Genomic DNA, 19815 nt, shown 5'->3' on the forward strand with positions numbered 1-19815 from the left:
AAGATCTGACCAACTTTCTGGTATTGAGAGAGGAATTTGTTCCACTCTCTGAAAATACTTGAGGAGAATGTAAGGTCACCAGCCCAGTAGCTGAAGCTGAGGAACAACTGGCTTACACAGCAAGTTCAGATCAAAATGGGTAAAAAGGAATAGTCTGGTTAAAATTCAATTAATTAATTCATTATTAAAATTAAATGGATTTAAATAAAAAATAGCAGTTCCAGCCAATACATATCAGTGTCTGAATAAAAGCTGTTCTGCCCAATAAAACAAATTGGCCAAAATTCTCCAGAGTAAAAATAATATCAAACTATAGAATGCAGTCAGTTGCAGTGATTGCTGCTAAAGGTGGTACAAGGCAGTTAGGGGCAGTTCTTTTTTTATAAAAGTGATATGGGTAGGCCGCTCAGGTGGCACAGCGGTAAAATACGCTAGTACACCAGAGCTAGGATTTCCAATACATCATATCGAATATCAGCTCTGCCATCTGGCTGGGCTGGGCGGCCACATGAACAACGATTGGCTGTTGTTCCCCATAACTGGTGCAATTACGACATCTGCTGGATGATTGATGGCACCTGTGCAGAGTTGGGGAATAATGCTGATTAGGGTTATCTCTCCATGCACAATGCTGATCTGCATATGAACCTCGCCTCGTGCAGGTGAAAAGAGGCAGTCAGTACTGCTTACGTGTCGGAGGGGGCGTGTGTCAGTTGGTGAAGCATAAAGCAATCAGGATAATTGGATACAACTAGATTAGGGGAGAAAATTGAGGGGGAAAAGCTGAGAAAAAGAGAAGAAAAAGTGATATGGGTGTGCAATGACTTGTCTTGTGATGTTTTGTTTAATAAGCTGAATTTGCTCAGTGTGACGAATATTAAACACAGGCAATCCAAAACTGATTAATTACTTTTTCACTGCACCAAACGTGTTGCTAAAATAAAGACGACCATCTGTACCTCACTGCTACAATTTCTTTTAAAACTCAGTGTGATAAGAGCCAAAACAATGCAAACTGTGTGTTCTTTGTGCTTTGTACTACTTGAGAGGAATATATGCTATGAAAGCTACAAATCAGTATTATCACTGATGTGATTAAAATGCACTGTTCACATTTATACAAAAATAGTTTACTCTGTATTTTTTCATTTAACATAATTTCATCTAATTAAATTAATTACTTTGGATTACACATATAGTATACAAGAATATCTAGCCAAGCTGAAATGTCATACGGTTATTTAGTATATTATATTGTTATTTTTATAACATAAGCATGTTGTTTACAGTTAGTCAAGGCTTAATGTGGCCTTATAATCATTTGCTACTTAATGTCTGGATTAATTTGTCTCCATAATAATTAATGCTGCATCATATTAAATGTAAATAAGTGAAAAAATAGTAACCTGTAACATTTAAAATTAGTCTACTGCATGCTGGAGAATTCATAGTTGTTCACTGTGTCAAAACTAGCTAAACATGGACTGACCATGAAACCATACAATATTCGGAAAGTTACTGGAAGAATTTAAGTCACATATCACATGCTGCCACAGTACGTCTTAAAAGCAATGCAACTAAAGTAAGGGATTGTTCTAAGAGCAACAGTGCATGGACTGTGAATGGACGTCATTACAGAAACATGAAAGAGCTGTACAACAAAAGCATTGCAGTAAGAGGTAATGCTATTTTCCACTGTGATTGCAGAACAATGTCCTCATATAGATAGTTATGGCATTTATGTGAAGGAGCATCTGTACACAAAGAAATTAAGCAAGCCGGTAGATAAAGCATTGACCCAACAAGGTCACTTCCTGCCTGAGGCTTAAGCAACAGCTCGGGTCAAACTGGGCACGAGCATAATGACCACTGCTGCCATGGCAACCAGCATCACTAGGTTCCAGTCACCAGCCCTTTCCTAGAGTTAACAGGAAGGAAACAAAGATCAGATAGGAATATGGTCTCATTGTGTAACTTTAGTTAAAAAGTGCTTCAATGTACAGTGTATCACAAAAGTGAGTACACCCCTCACATTTCTGCAAATATTTTATTATATCTTTTCATGGGACAACACTATAAAAATAAAACTTGGATATAACTTAGAGTAGTCAGTGTACAACTTGTATAGCAGTGTAGATTTACTGTCTTCTGAAAATAACTCAACACACAGCCATTAATGTCTAAATGGCTGGCAACATAAGTGAGTACACCCCACAGTGAACATGTCCAAATTGTGCCCAAAGTGTCAATATTTTGTGTGATCACCATTATTATCCAGCACTGCCTTAACCCTCCTGGGCATGGAATTCACCAGAGCTGCACAGGTTGCTACTGGAATCCTCTTCCACTCCTCCATGATGACATCACGGAGCTGGTGGATGTTAGACACCTTAAACTCCTCCACCTTCCACTTGAGGATGCGCCACAGGTGCTCAATTGGGTTTAGTCCATCACCTTTACCTTCAGCTTCCTCAGCAAGGCAGTTGTCATCTTGGAGGTTGTGTCTGGGGTCGTTATCCTGTTGGAAAACTGCCATGAGGCCCAGTTTTCGAAGGGAGGGGATCATGCTCTGTTTCAGAATGTCACAGTACATGTTGGAATTTATGTTTCCCTCAATGAACTGCAGCTCCCCAGTGCCAGCAACACCCATGCAGACCAAGACCATGATGCTACCACCACCATGCTTGACTGTAGGCAAGATACAGTTGTCTTGGTACTTCTCACCAGGGCGCCGCCACACATGCTGGACACCATCTGAGCCAAACAAGTTTATCTTGGTCTCGTCAGACCACAGGGCATTCCAGTAATCCATGTTCTTGGACTGCTTGTCTTCAGCAAACTGTTTGCTGGCTTTCTTGTGTGTCAGCTTCCTTCTGGAATGACGACCATGCAGACTGAGTTGATGCAGTGTGCGGTGTATGGTCTGAGCACTGACAGGCTGACCTCCCACGTCTTCAACCTCTGCAGCAATGCTGGCAGCACTCATGTGTCTATTTTTTAAAGCCAACCTCTGGATATGACGCCGAACACGTGGACTCAACTTCTTTGGTCGACCCTGGCGAAGCCTGTTCCGAGTGGAACCTGTCCTGGAAAACTGCTGTATGACCGTGGCCACCATGCTGTAGCTCAGTTTCAGGGTGTTAGCAATCTTCTTATAGCCCAGGCCATCTTTGTGGAGAGCAACAATTCTATTTCTCACATCCTCAAAGAGTTCTTTGCCATGAGGTGCCATGTTGAATATCCAGTGGCCAGTATGAGAGAATTGTACCCAAAACACCAAATGTAACAGCCCTGCTCCCCATTTACACCTGGGACCTTGACACATGACACCAGGGAGGGACAACGACACATTTGGGCACAATTTGGACATGTTCACTGTGGGGTGTACTCACTTATGTTGCCAGCTATTTAGACATTAATGGCTGTGTGTTGAGTTATTTTCAGAAGACAGTAAATCTACACTGCTATACAAGTTGTACACTGACTACTCTAAGTTATATCCAAGTTTTATTTCTATAGTGTTGTCCCATGAAAAGATATAATGAAATATTTGCAGAAATGTGAGGGGTGTACTCACTTTTGTGATACACTGTATTTTAAGAGAATAGGACAAAGGCATTGGATCTGTTCGAAAACCTAGTGAGCTCTCTACATAGATGGCATTTACGTTGTCATACGCGCGCTCCCGAGAAAAAGGTTGTTTGAATTCTTAGATACCTTAAAATGCTGCCTTATGAGGTGTCTTATTTCAAAGTGATAAACTGCTGGAATAACAAGGTAGCATCTAATGCTTCTTTATTGGTGAAGGCAATCCCAGCATTCAGTGCTTTTCTCACAAAAATTGACAAATATGGCAGACGAATGCGGAGCTGCAAGAGTTGTTGAGTGGCCAAGGGGGTTCTTGGGCAACTTCATATTAATGTCCATGTATTTAGAACTGGGTGTCCAACAAGCTTATGATCAACTGTCATCACTACTGTATATAATACACTTTGATCAGCCCTAACATTAAAACCTCTTCCTTAATTCTACACTCATTGTCTATTTTATCAGCTCCACTTACCATATAGAAGCACTTTGTAGTTCTACAATTACTGACTGTAGTCCATCTGTTTCTCTACATAGACGGCATTTACAGTATGTCATCCTAGATACCTTAAAATGCTGCCTTATGAGGTGCCTTATTTCGAAATGATAAACTGCCAGAATAACAAGGTAGCATCCAATGCTTCTTTATTGGTGAAGGCAATCCCAGCATTCAGTGCTTTTCTCACAAAAATTGACAAATATGGCAGACGAATGTGGAGCATGTAAATAAATTCTCATAGATTTTTAATTAGTATAAAGATGCACAAGTGTCATTTATTTGCAAATTCGGGCTTGTCAGTGACAATTTAACCATTTCTGATAAACAGAGGGAGATGTTAGCTGGCATGCTAGCGGGTTGTGCCGCCTCAGCCTATTGGTTTGAATGGCCTGAGGCTAACTGTGTTAGTTCAGTAAGCGAAAATGTGGTGACGTAATCACAGAATAACCTGTCTTATAAGTCGATGACTTATTAGAATCCTCTCTACTAGGCAGCTGCCTAGGTAGGCCGTACACAGCTCACTAGGTTTTTCGAATAGACCCATTGTCTCATCTGTTTTATATAGTGAACAAACTATTAAAAATAACCTCAAAAAGTATAAATGTAAAAATCAGCTCAGGGCATGGCATAAAGCTTGCTTGGCAGCCTCTAAGCTCATATTAGACACAATGTCACCCATGTTTCAGCACCATCTAATTCATAAAGAACATATTTATGTGTTTGAATCACATCTGAAAATTCTCTCAGAATAACATTAGGTCATTTTACTATTTTGCTCTTTTTGCTGAATGGGCACAAATATCTAGAGACACAACAAAAAATTAGAAAAAGTCTTCTTATAAGCTGCAAGAGTTGTTGGGTGGCCAATGGGGGTTCTTGGGCAACTTCATATTAAGGCCTATGTTTTAAAACTGGGTGTCCAATAAGCTTATGATCAAGTGTCATCACTACTGTATATAATAATATATTCACCAACTTTTGTTTTTGTAATATATCTACTTCAATTTCACACACCTAATAAACACCTTATGTTTATTTAGAAATACAAACAAGAAGTACTACATGTATTTATAATTATTGACCAGTATGTTACAAAAAGTATTTGGTTCCTATATCAATATTTTATATATGGGATGTAAAGTTAACCAAATCATAAATGAAGTGTATAATAATGGTGCTAATAAAAAAAATAAGAAAATTATTTTGGTTTGAAAAATTTAATGCAGCTAATGCAGACATTGTGATATGCAGACATGGAAATAAGAAAAAAGGCCCAGGGTTGAATTGCACAACCTCCAAACTTTAAACATCTTTATCGGTAGACTTGGTTTAATTATCTGCTAGTGCACTGCAGAGGCACCCCATGCAAGATTTTTCAAATTGCTCTAATACTAACAAAAAAAGTTAAGAGAAAAGCCAATAGCCACATCAAGTCTGAATATGTCAATATATGTAGACATTTCACTATAATGGTGTGATAAAACTTGATTTCAAAAGCACAATAGTAGTGGAGTGCAGTATGGCAGTGATCTCATTAAAAACTGGTGTGTTTATTGTTAACATGATATACGTATGTCCTTATCAATTAAAGCAACTTTACCTCGTGTTGTTTTTTATTAAAATTTTTTTTTTTTATTGCAGATAATTAAATTATCTGCATTTTTGTGTTAAGAAATGTTCTTTTTTAAACTGATTGACAATTATCTTAGGATATTTGGTACAAAGTGGTGAGCCACAACACATCTTTGCTTGTAATGATTGAGCCTTTGGTGGACCCTGTTTTATAACCAGTTATAACATACTCATCTGTTACAAATTCACCATCTTATTGTGGAATGTTTCAAAATGCTGTAACTTCAAGATTCTATAAACATTTCTTTTATTTTGCCCATGCTCCAACTTTTTGGAGTGTGTTTTTGTATGTTTACAAAATACAATTAAGTATCTCAATGCAAGTCATTCTGCAAAGCATGTAAAAAATGTCTACTATTACTTTGTAGTTACATTTCTTTGTAGTTAAATGAAGGTTCAAGAGAATTACCAAATCACAGTTTTTATTTCATAAGGGACAGAGAAGTCACCAGCTGTTGTCATTCATAAATACTAATGATGCCATACCCCAACGTTAAGTAACAGTACAGAAGTTTTTAAATCACTAAAATAAACGCTTTGGTTACAGGCAGTGATGGCATAGTTACCTTTAAAAAGTAACTTAGTTACTTTATTGATTACTTGATTTTAAAAGTAACTTAGTTACTTTATTGAATACTTGATTTTAAAAGTAACTAAGTTAGATTACAAGTTACTTTATTAGTTACATTCAGCAGCTGCCGTAATGCAACTGGAGCTGCGTAGGCGATTGAAGCGGAATAAGAAACAAGAAAGACGCGGAAAACGGAGTCCTCTGTTCACAAGTGTAAGTAAGATAAATAAAATATTTAAAGACAAATAAATAACAAAAAGACGATAAAAATCCAAAATTTTGGCGAGTGGGGTTTGTAATGAGTCTGTAACTATGGTGATATTACGTCATCACGTCCCCATGTGTAGTACGTAGCGGTGTTGTGTGCATACTGCACACTTCTGTACTGAAAGTATGTACTTCTTTACCGGCCGAGTAGTGCATACTTCCTCCAATCTAGTGCATACTCTGTAAGTGTGCGATTTCGGACACAGCTCGTGACTAAATTGTCGCATAGGCCAGACGTCACTCCCTGAGTTGCAAAAATAGTAACGCACAGTAACTTGGATAAGTAACTTTAATCTGATTACTGGATTGGAAATAGTAACTCGTTAGATTACTTGTTACTGAAAAATGTGGTCAGATTAGAGTAACGCGTTACATCAGTGGTTACAGGTCATATATTTGTGATCCAGCAAATAAAAAAATAAAAACACAATAAGATTAAATTTAAATGTAATATTTTATATGGAATTATAGAAATGACTGCCATGTAATACATGTCACTTTTGAATGTACGTCCATATTCAGTATTCAAATTCTGTTATTTAGACTAATACACCAGTTTAAGTACACATGGCTTATATAGCACAACTGTTTTATAGACCACCTTTATAATGATTGTGAAACAATGTGCACATCCATAAGATATTTGACTAACTATAGCAACCAGCAATAAGTTGGAAGTCTTTAGGACAGCAGCTATCCTGACTAGCCAGAATTCAGGCTGAGATTCTTCAGGTTTAGAGAAAGAAAAGGCAAAAGGCCATACCTTTCCCTCTTAGGACAAGAGCTCCGTCCAGCAGCACCATATCAGCGCCATTATTACAATCATTCCTATGAAGGGTATGGAGAGAATAGGGGACTCAGATGGAGGACAGGAGTTCTGATGGTGGAAAAATAAATAATTGCAGGGATGGAGAAAAAAGGGGATGGTGAGAAAAGAAAAATATGTGAGATAACATGCATGAAAGACAGAAAAACAATGATATAACCATACATGGATATAAAAATATACATTAATAATACATTTATTAATGCAACATAATGCGTGCAGAGAAAGTGAATGGAATGTGAACGACAGACAGACAGGCAGACAGACAGACAGGAGTAGATAGATAGATAGATAGATAGATAGATAGATAGATAGATAGATAGATAGATAGATAGATAGATAGATAGATAGATAGATAGATAGATAGATAGATAGATAGATAGATAGAATAATTAATTAAGAAACATCAAATATTGTTTTAATTGTTTAGTTTTCAGCGTGCAGTGTGTGTATTACATGGTCATGCATTGCACAAATAGTGGTTAAAAAGCAATAAACAAAGAACAAAGCCATGGCAGACCACAGGGGAGGGGGGAACAGAAAAAAACTGCCATTAGAACACGCCAATGATGGTTTAATACAAGATGACCCTCTTGTCATATTTGCCCATACTGTATAGCTGATAAATGAAGAACAGATGAGTGACATTGACATAGCACTCAGACTGGACAGTCAAGCAGGCATCTATTTTAATGAAGTATCTGAAAAGATAATCCAATTACAGTGCACATTGATACACAAGCATTTGTTGAGACTACTATTTATTTGATGCAATTTTATGTTTAGAAGAGTAATCTGTTAGACATTTCACACACAATGAGACAATCGAGACAGAAAACAAAGTCAAGAATTGAGTTATGAAGGAAAGTGACCAGCTGAACAAGCTGAGACACACTCAACGTGGATGTTGGGAAACACTGTTAACTTATTGGAGTCACATCGCCACATGCAAGCACTGGTTACATACAAAGTTTTATCAGTTGCAGACAGACACATGTTAGCATGGAGCATTTTATTGCGGTGTGTTCATGTCACTTACTCCTGTTGAGAATATGTATACAGTATACTTACAGTATATTTGATTAAATGCAAGTCAGATAAGCAAACCTTAAACCAGCTTCATCAATAAACAAGCACATACAAATGATGCCTTTTTATAGGAAGTACTTACCTGGGCCTTTCTACCTGCCAGCCTATCAAGCTCTGCCCTGCAGCGCTGTAGCTCCGCCTCCAATTCAGCCCTCTCCTTTTGACTGCTTTCATAAAGACCTTGCAGCTCAAGAAGTTCTCCCTTTAACCCTTCACACTAGACATTTAAAAAGAGAAAAGGTGTTTAGGAGGATATATACAGTGACATCTAGCATATGATAAAGGTATGCTCAGACATTATTTTAATCTTTTGCATCTATTAATCAAATTTGAGGGGAAAATGTGTTTTTTTGGCTTTTACAGAGAACTACAATTTTTAATTTGGTAATTCAAAGGCATCATGGTGTCACTAGTTTATACATTACATTTTAATGTATAAAAACTAGCTAATACAAGCTTATGATGATGATAACTAGCTTTAGTAATGAATAGATTAATTTTGCTGGTCTAAGCTAATATGGGTATGGCACATTGATAAAACTGGCATAAACAGGCAAGGTTCACCATCTAAAGCCAGCAGACCAGTTAAATTACTAAAGTAGACTAAAAAAAATACCATATACACTGACCAGGCTTAACATCATCACGACACCTGTTAGTGGGTGGGATATATTAGGCAGCAAGTGAACATTTTATCCTCAAAGTTGACGTGTTAAAAAGCAGGAAAAATGGGCAAGTGTAAGGATTTGAGCAAGTTTGACAAGGGCCAGATTTTGATGGCTAGATGACTGGGTCAGAGCATCTCCAAAACTGCAGCTCTGGTGGGGTGTTTCCAGTCGGCAGTGGTCCAAGGAAGGAACAGTGGTAAACCGGTGACAGGGTCATGGGCGGTCAAGGCTTATTGATACACGTGGGGAGCAAAGGCTGGCCGGTGTGGTCTGATCCAACAGATGAGCTACTGTAGCTCAGATTGCTGAAGAAGTTAATGCTGGTTCTGATAGAAAGGTGTCAGAGTACACAGTGCATCGCAGTTGCTGGGCTGTTTTGGCAGCAAAAGGGGGACCAACACAATATTAGTAAGGTGGTCATAATGTTATGCCTAATCGGTGTACTTTTAAACAAACTGGTATTTTAGCTGGTCAACCATTTTTACCTGGCCGAGCTGTTTTTAGCAAGGTACATAACCACCTGCATCTGACTTGCAACCTGCAGCACTATAGACATAGGATTTGTGTCACTGTTATCGCGTTGTGTTAATAAATATACATTTTTTTCATGTCATTCTGTATTAATGAATGCTAATGTAGACAGTGTATGTCAGGGTTCTTTACACAACAAGCCATTTAAACAAAGCACATTACAGATGTGTTAATAAAACATTCCATTTAAATAAGTAGCCAAAATTTGCCAGACTTTTGATATAAAATTTGTCAGACTTAAAATAAAAAAGAGTGCTATTTAAGTGAAGCATTTGTTATGAAATTATCTTCATAAATAAGAAAAAGACAAATCAGTAGTTGGTGCTTAGACAGTATTTTATGGGTCCGTTTCTACAGGACAAGGGTTATTGAACAAATTAAATTGGCTGGGTTTTTTTTTTTTATCTGGCAAGTGTTTAATTGCATTGGGTGTATCTGAGAAAGTAAAGTTTGTATGGAGAGTCAACTCTGTGCCAGAACCATTTGAACCATATTACCAGATGGCACTGGACCAACCATGTAGCAGACCAGGATGAAGCAATTAATACAAATTAATTAGTAAAAAGAAGAAAACAAGTAAGTCTTTTTTAGATAAGCTCGTTCCACTAATGAAAAAATTAGCAATGCTATTCAAAATTTCAATACCATACCTCTCTTTGAACCTGAGACGCCTTCTCATCAGCCTCTTTGAGTTGATCTTGTAGAGAAGACACTTCAGGAAACTCCTCACTTCCCTTCACAGGATTTACAGCCTGGTCTTCACTCAGTATACTCTTCTGAACGTGAATGCCTTCCTTATAACTGCTTTGCTCCGAGTTTAAAATGCTCATGTAGGCTTCAGGTTTTATTGCCTCCTCCTCATCCTCCTTCTGCTTATTCTTCTTGCTTCTATCTTCTGCATTGTCATGTGCTTCTCTAAAGGTCGAAGGGATTTCATTGAACAAACAAAAAGGTAAAGCAAGTTAAATAAAATACCACTGCTGAATAAAAGTCTAATGCAGAAAAGCTTTAGAGTCATGGTAAAAAATATTGGGACCACTGAATTTTACAAAAATTTACCACCAACCCAGAAAATGGTTGCAATTGCAAATGCATTGTATTTAAAATGTCTTTATTTTGTTTATTTCTTTTAAAAAGCTGAGACACAAAGTGATTTAATGTTTGTGTCTGTATGTACCACACTGAGCACTGAGAAAAGAAAGAGAAGCAAAGAATGGTGTCAAAAAAAACAAGGATTTGAGAACCAAAATTGTGCAAATCCATTGACAATCTCAAGGCAACAATTTAATCTGTTTCCACTGTGCACAACATAATGTTTACAGCCCATGGCACTGTAGCTGACATCCTTTGATGTGCAGAAGAGAAAAACTGATAGAAGATATCAGCAAAGGGTTAATTTAATGGTGCATAAGGAACCTCATAATCCAAGCTAACCTGCAAACACAGTGTCAGCTTATATTTGTCATCATCTGAATTAAATAATGCTATGGCAGGAGACACAGAAAGACCCAGCTGCTTACAAAAGTACATTAAAAAGCCAGAACTTATCTAAGAAAGCCAAAGTCTCTCTGGTAGAATGTGGTGTCAACAGATAGACCAAAATATAGTAAAGCTTTTTTTGGTATTGCACTGTTAACAAAAAATGAACTAAGGCGTTAAAAAAAAAGAGAACACTGTCCATACGGTCAAACATACGTACGGTGTAGGTTTACAGATGTTTTGAGGTTGATTTGCTGCTTGTGGGACAGGACACCCTTATTGTGTGCATGGTATTATGAAATCTAAGCCTACTAAAGAATTTTGGAGCACAGTTTAGGCCCCAGTGTCAGAAAGCTGAGTCTGTGTCAAAGGTCATGGGTTCCCCAACAAGACAGTGACCCAAGTAATACTTTAAAAGGCATCCAAAAAATTAATTAAGACAAAGCACTGGAGAGGTCTGATTGAGCCTAATAAGTTGATCCTAAATAAGTTTAGTTCTACAGTTGCAATTGGAAATATTCAACCTCATATTAAAGGTATTGTGGATGTGTATAGAAATGAATGAAAACAGGAAGAAGTCTCAGTAAACAAAGAAAAGTTGTTTAATTATACATACCGGCAATGTTGATAAGTTGACAATTTTAAGTTTAAAGAGTAAATATAGTTTTGACAAATGTCTATGTGAACTATTATAAGTTCTTAGTACTTGGTGGAACATTATTTAACCTGTTTATACATAAGCAGCATTTTGGGGTTTGTACATTAGCTTTTTAATAACAATAAAACTTAGGGACCTACATGAGCTAGTCTATAAAATGCTGTTGAACTTCTTGATAAGCTTCTTTTTTAATGATAATTAAACATTACTTTCAGATGTGGAAAGGTTATGAACCCATAGTTTCTGTAATTATTAGGTCTTGTAGGTTTAAGATGTCAAAGACATGAATGATTGATGGGCCATTAGTGTCATAAGTTATGTCATTCTGAATATGTCCAGCTTTTAGTTCTGCTATCTAAAGCTAAGTAAGATAATAGTAAGATGATTTTTTACTCTCTCTATATGTGTTAATTTGTTACTGTAGCCCATCATTTCAGATGTGGTACTATTATGAACCCAAAGTATTTATATCTATATTTATTAGGTCTCATAGTTTGAAGTTTAAAGTCGAGAAAGAAGACAGAACTGATTTGTCATGGATCTAAAGTAGACATAAATGGTTTGTAAGAGATTAAATTACATAAGAGACGTCAGCTGTAAGTTCATTTTGTAAACCTAACACAGCAGGGTTATCCTTTAAAGCTTGGATGCTTTACAAATGAAATGCTAGGCTTGTCCGTAAACTATATGTCAATGGGTAACATGGATGGCAGAGTGTTTGATAATGAAGTCACATACACCAAGACACTCCAGCTATTGTTACCACAGAAACAGATATATAAATCAGCCATTCCCAGGTATATTTTGCAACCGAATAAAGGCATGAACTACAACAAGAAAGATTTCACATAAACCATTTATACAAAGGACTGAAGCCCCTGTAGCAAGAAAAGTGTGTTTACTTAGTGTGAGGTGGTGATGTGTATGTTAGAAACATCAATGCTTATCAGAAGTACAGCAGTATAATGAAAGACCACATAGCTGCTGTTCAATAGCCGTCAGCAAGTACTATTTCTTTAGGTTGTGTTTCTTTAAATAACAATGTTTTTCCTTTTTGGTATCCTAGACAAAAGATAAATATCAAGGGCTTTGTGTAAAGTCCCATGGAAAGCATGACTTTGGTTATCATAGAATTCTATTTGTGAGCAATGTGATGAAAAGAAAACATGCCAGAGCAATCACTTTGAAGAAGCTGTGTACAATTCTTAAAAATTCTGCACTCTCTCTCATCTCTCTGTATGTGTTACACTTAGCAGAAGGAACGCTGTTCATGTTTTCATACCTTTGCCAAGTGTTTTGACAGAGTAGCATGAAGGAATTCGCTCCTTTATTTTAAAAAGATACTGTACAGATACAGTTTAAAGCAGCTTATAACAATGCTGAACAGTTAAGGTTAAAGGCCCTGCTTAAGGGCCTATTGGTGACAGCCTGGCATTCCAAGGCTTTGAATCTTCAGCCTTCAGAGGTTAAGAGCCTTAACCACTAGCCCACCAGTGTCCCAGTAAAAATGTTACACATACTCCCTTTTTAAAGAAAACACTTAAAAAAGTCAATGCTTATTCCGAAAACTAGCAACCCTGTCTTAAAGCAAGCCAATCCATCTTCATCTTTAGCAACCACTTTCTATTGATCAGGGTCATAATGAAAAACAGTGTGTGTAAAGCAAGACTAGACCACAGACATGGCCTCAAGTATTCCCAGGGCATCGCTTACCATCACAACCATTTACTTACTTACAACTCCAGAAATGTTGGGACAGTATGGAGAATGCAAATGCAACTTTTATTTAATTGCAATATAAATCCCAGATATTTCATGTTCTGGCTGGTCAACTTAATTTTATTTGTTAATATACATTCATTCCTGCATTTCAGGCCTGCAACTCAGTCCAAAAAGTTGCATATGTGTGCAATTTTCATTCTTTTTTTTAATGCATTTTATGCTTTTTCCCCCAATTTTACCAAGTCCAATTTTAACCCAATTGTGTTATGCTTCCTCTCTACTGGAGATGACCCCTGCCCCGATTGAGGAGAGCGAAACTGTCACACACACCCTCCGACACGTGTGCAGTAGCCGACTGCATCTTCTCGCCTGCATGAGGCGAGTTCATATGCCGATCAGCTTTGTGCACGAAGAGCCACACCCTAATCAGCATTATTCCTTGACGCCATCAACCAGCCAGCAAAGGTCGCAATTCACTCAGTTATGAGGAGTCCCTATCCGGCTTATCCTACCCCATGAACAACAGCCAATCGTTGTCCTTGCAGCCGCCCGCCCAGCCGGATGGCAGAGCTGAGATTCGATACAATGTATTCGAATTCCCAGCTCTGGTGGCAATTTTCATTCTGTCCCATTTTCTTCTGATTTGAGGTTGTAGTTAGTCACTTATTCATACCTTAGGGTAATTTGGAGCATCCAATCCAGCTATTGGCATGCTTTGTGAGGTTTTATTGCTAAATTCACAGATAATGTTGGTATCGGCATGTATTTTTGTGTGTGTAATTAAACAAGGAAGTAAAGTTAAAACAGTTGCAAAACCCAATAAATGTAAATTCAACTACGAGGGTTCTTCAAAAAGTTTCTGTACTTTTTAAACTGTATTTATTAAGAACTTTAAAAACAAATGACATCACTTTTCTACATAGCCCCCTTCCCATGCATTTTTCCCAGCGTCGTACCAACTTTTTAATGTCATCAACAAAAAAATTTTTTTGGTTGAGCGCGTAGCTACTGATGCACATCATCATCACATGAAAATTGTCTTCCCCTTAAAGCTTCTTTGAGCGTCCAAAAAGGTGGAAATCAGATGGCGCTAAATCCGGACTATAAACTCTCTGTCTCTCAGACATGACCAGTTACTACTCCTCCCACCCTCACCGTTTCCAAGAAAAATATAAAAGTGCGGAAACTTTTTGAAGATCCCTCGTATTTTTTAAATGTAGTCAGTAGTCTTTTTCATTCATTAATTTTTGAATGACCTATTAAACCTGTGTGTTTTTTTTAATACAGATTGATCATTTATAAAGAGTATGTACACTATTGTATTTTATAGTTTATAGAAGCTTGTTTAACAGTAACAACATTTCCTATAGCTGCTAAATAGACCAGACCGGTGGTAAGGGGGAATTTAAGATAAAGCTGTGATTTCAACTACCTTCTTTCCTAAATATAGTAAAGAATCTCTCACATGTCTTGTGGATTTAGGAACATTTATGTGAATTTAAAACTAGTATTATTTAACTTATGCATTGTAGTATAGTCTAATCATGTATTAGACCTTTGATTACTGATTTACTATTACAAACTTTTTTTAATTTTTTCCCCCCTTTTTCTCCCCCTTTACCGCATCCAATTGTTCAATGTGCATCGTGCTTCCTCTCTGTCTATGCCGAACCCTGCCCTGACTGAGGAGATCGAAGCTAATCCATATCCCCTCCGAAACATGGGCAGCAGCCAGATGCATTTTTGCCACCCACACATTGATGAGTTTGGCGCCACCTAGCGTTGCATGAGGAGAGACACACCCTAAGGGCACTCTTCCTCATCTCTGTGCAGGCGCCTCTGATCAGCCGGCAGAGGTCGTAATCGCATTCTGACAGAGAGAGACCCACATCCGGTTCTTTGTCCCACCCCCCAACTGTGCAACCGGCCAATCGTTGCTCATACAGCCACTCAGCCTCAGGCAGAGCTGGATTCGATACGAGGTACTCAGAATCCAGCTCTGGTTGCAGTGTGTCTTTTTACCGCTGTGCCACCTGAGCGGCTTACAGACTTTTTTTTGTTTTTATTTATGTTTTTTTTTTATTAAAATGCCTAGGGAAACGTGGGAAATAAATAACACCCCACTAGCCACCAATGTCACAGGCTTCTGATTCAAGAATTCAAAACCAGCAACATGTGTATGGTTACTAGCAACACAGTGTCATATACTGCACAAAGATAACATAATGGTGCTGGGCCAACACTTTAATACAAATGATTAATAGAACAATTAAGAACAATACTAAATGTACAAAGGATGCACAAAAGAAAGTAATTTTACTGATAAATTCATAAATTGCCTGTAATAGCTGCTTGTGTTTTATTTCTTTTTTATGCCAAATTTGTGACTGTGACAGATGACATGACCACTCACCTGGCTCTCTGCTGTTCAAGCAAATGCAGTTTCTCAGCAAGCTGCTTGTTGTCATGTCTCAGAATCTGACACTCATCCGTCAGGGAGAGACATTTGTCCTTCAGCTGACCCACAGCCCCTGTCAAATCCCAGTATACACACACAAGCACACACATGCACACACATACTTTTGGTAAATAATTCACATAGCTCTAGACACGTTTACAAATTAAATAAAAAGAAATGAAAGCAATAAGTAGTTATTTTTACTGTCAATAATAGTATTCTATTTAAAAAAATTGTATATTACATGGCACTCAGGTGGCGCAGCTGTAAAACATGCTAGCACATCAGAGCTGAGATTTCAAACATTACATTTCGAATCTCAGCTCTGCCATCCAGCTGGGCTGGGCGCCTACATGAACAACGATTGACTGTTGTTCATACAGGGTGGGAAGCTGGACCAGGGACTGTTCATAACTGATGCAATGATGGCCTCTACAGGCTGATTGATGGCGCCTGCACAGAGTCAAGGCAATATGCAGATCAGGGTGATCACAAAGCTGATCCGCATATGAACTCATATGAATCGTGAAAAGGTGAAAAGATGCAGTCGGTACTGCACACGTGTCAGAGGGGGTGTGTGTCAGTTGCTGCACTCCTTGGTCAGCAGTGGAGGGTAGTATCGGTAGAGGGGAAACGTAATGCAATCAGGGTGATTTGATACGACTAGATTAGGGAGAAAATTGGGGAAAAAATGCCAAAAGAATTGTATATTACATTAAATGTAAAAATATAAAACCTGAAATACTGCTCTGGCTTTATTTATCATACATCTTTCTTCACTTATCTCAGCTTGTTTGGAAGCAGAGAGGGTTAATGGTCTTGCTGAAGAGCCCAACAGTGGCTGCATGGCAGAGCTGGGATTCAAACTTTCAACCTTTCAATTGATGGCCCAAAGCTCTAACCACTAGGCTACCACTGTCCCCTGTTACATTAGTGCAGAGATGATATGAGTTTCTGTGGCCTCTAGGAAACAGAAATATGACTCTATATAACTCTCTGAAATTAAAACTGGTCAACATCCAATTTAGTATTCTGAATACTTCCTTTTCAGAATGTCTCTTGGGCTGAAAGTAAACACTCAGTTTCTGTATTATGAATACTGATTCAAAAAAATCAACAATACAGCCAAATCGTCTTCATAAACACACACTGGCTGTAAAATGGATCGTACTGAAGACCTTTATTTTTTTACAGTAGTCTGTCATAAAATTTTGGCAATGCTAAAGCTAGTCAGGTGGTAAAGGACACAATTGGGACAGCTGGGTGTTTATGTGCTGGTCCTTTGCTGGAATACACGTGCCAAAACTTGCATATGAAAGCAATGTCAGCACAAGAAGTGTTTAGTGTGAGCTGCTATACACTAAGAAGTAACACACAAGTCAATACTAAATTAAAGTTAGCAGATAGAGGCCACTACTGAGCAGTGTGAGCAGCAACATACCCTCCTCGAATGCAATCAGGGATCCCCAGCAGCGAAAGACAAATTGACTACGCTAAGTCATGAGAAAAAGGGGGGAAATGCATAAATATATATAAAAAAAAGTTATGTACATGTATGTATCTGTGGTCTCATGATTGTGGTGATTTCTTGCTTTTTTGGCACACAAAAGGTCTTCACCGCCACTCATCTAACACTTTTATGGCATTAGTTTGAAATCTCAAAAGCAATCAGAAGGATTAGCAGAAAATTAGTAATTTCCTTAACATTTAACCATTAAACTGCTTTCAGTAAAACCAGATTCTATTGTTTTGATTGAGTTTTATGACCTTTGGTTTAGATTTACATTCAGTGTACACTTTTATGGGCACAGAGGTAAAAGGCATGTTGTTTACAGTTTGAATCCTATTATAGTAGGGAGTTGAAGCCAAAAAGAGAGCAGAGAGAGGGAAAGCAGGGGCATTAAACATCAGCACTCCTACAAACACTGAGACTAATGCTTCACTAGAGACCCTTTGCTCACCGCACCATTACAGCATGCCGTATGTGCCTCACAGCTCATACAATCTTCATACTTGGACCAAGCAGTACACAAGTGTCTTGTTATATTCCCCACTATTTAAAACACACAACTCATTTTATGTCTATAAAAAAAATGTAGTCAATATGAATGTGTTAGTTCATAAAGACAATGGAAACAGGGGTATACAATGACTGGGAGCAAATCACCAACAAGGGCTGAAAACAGGGTGGAAGGGAACAGACACTGAAACAAAGCATAGTGCATGTGGAGCATTGATGGGAGACTGAACCAGTGGCGAGATAGAGAACAGGACTGGAAAGCTGGCTGGGACTATTGATAGGACGGGATAACCAGCTGGGACCAGTGACCAGACTGTCCCAGCCATGACTGGAACCTGTCACAGGACAACAGTACCATCTGGTACCAACAACTTGACAGAAACAGGATGTAGGACTGGCTAGGTCTGGTGACAGGACTAGGAACATGGTTGAAAGGTAGTCTAGGAACAGGGAGAGTTCAGGAGTAATGGCTGAAACCAGGGACATGACTGAAAACTGTGACAGGACTAGGAAATCAGGCAAAGACATAGTGATGACCACTAGAAAACCTGGTGGTGGCTCAGGGCATAGGATTAGAAACCTGCATGCCAGCAAGTCAACAAACTCAACTGGCAGGTCATTAAAGGCCATAAAAATGTCAGTAAAACTGTACACCAGTGGGTCAGCGAATTCAACTTGGGGGTCAGGGTGGGCCAGAGAAAAGTCAGGAAACCCACACAACTGCGGGTTAGTGAATTGAGCCAAAGGAACAGAATAACTGTCAGTCAACAAACTGTCCGAGTGGTGCCAGGAGTGAAGCAGCTGCCGGTAAAGTAGCGTCCTCAGAGCACACAGGCAGGGATGGAGCGACATCCTGAGTTTACACAGGCAGTGGTGGAGGGACGTCCTCAGTGAGAACAAACAGTGGTGTAGCAATATACTCAATAAATGCAGACAGGGGTGGAATGACATCATGCAGCACCAGAACAACATCCTCAGCAGGGACAGGCAGCGGTAGAGTGACATCCTTAGTGGGAACACGCATGGTGGTGCCACTAGTAAGTGGCAACTGGGCATTTTTCAGTGTTGTTTCCAAGCTTCTTAAGCAGGCAGCTGGAGCATACTGAATGACGAAGTGTTTCTGGTGACAGAATATCTGTCATATGGTGCAGGTGTACTTAATGGTATGAAGAGGGGGTAATCACCTGAATTAAAGTCTGGCACAAAGTCCTTTACTTAGCAAAAAGAGCTGGCAAAACTCTTGGATGGCTGTGTGGCATAAAGCAGGAAACAAAGCTGGTTTTTGGTCTCTGCACCTGAACAGTCAGCATCTGTCGATGTGTCATGGTATCACACCCACGTATTGTCACTTGCTACATATTTAGGGGGTCAAGTATTCTATAATGCTGGGTTGATGGAGGAGGCAGGACACATTCATAAAATTGACGAACTGTTTATTTGAGGAAAATTCCAAGAGGACAGTCCATTATTTAGGAGTCGAGAGTGGGAAATCCATAAAAAAGGAAACAGTTAAAAGGAGTATAAATCAAAGACACTTAACAAAGACAAGATCACAGGACTGGGCACTATAACTAGAAAACAAGAAGAATTATACTGAAAATGAACGTAAATAGGAAATGCTTTATGAAAACCTCAATACTCGGCCAGGACCAAAGGGGCAAACAGATGTACATATATACAGACTAATTATGAAGACAACGAGAAACAGGTGTATACAATGACCGGGAGCAAATCACCGAAAGGGGGCATAAACAGAGCAGGAAGGAGAAGGTATGTTTGGCAGGAACTGAAAAAACAAAACAGACTT

General features: G+C 38.5%; 1 protein-coding gene across 2 annotated transcripts in view; it reads right to left on the reverse strand.

Annotated features, from left to right (window-relative positions):
* Positions 1 to 1699: 1699 nt before the first annotated feature.
* Positions 1700 to 19815, reverse strand: part of ccdc136b (coiled-coil domain containing 136b) — a 56551-nt gene continuing 38435 nt past the window's right edge. The window contains exons 6-10 of one of the 2 annotated variants that reach the window (XM_063005211.1): positions 15944 to 16061; positions 10322 to 10586; positions 8555 to 8689; positions 7321 to 7434; positions 1837 to 1918 (exon numbers count right to left, since the gene is read on the reverse strand). In XM_063005211.1, the coding sequence (XP_062861281.1) occupies positions 7330 to 7434; positions 8555 to 8689; positions 10322 to 10586; positions 15944 to 16061 (623 nt within the window). In that variant the 3' untranslated portion in view covers positions 1837 to 1918; positions 7321 to 7329. Of the gene's footprint in view, positions 1919 to 7320; positions 7435 to 8554; positions 8690 to 10321; positions 10587 to 15943; positions 16062 to 19815 lie in introns of both variants that reach the window. The other variant, XM_063005219.1, reaches the window with a different exon arrangement.

The sequence above is a fragment of the Trichomycterus rosablanca genome, chromosome 1 (genome assembly GCF_030014385.1).
Source record: "Trichomycterus rosablanca isolate fTriRos1 chromosome 1, fTriRos1.hap1, whole genome shotgun sequence".
Taxonomy (NCBI): Eukaryota; Metazoa; Chordata; class Actinopteri; order Siluriformes; family Trichomycteridae; genus Trichomycterus; species Trichomycterus rosablanca.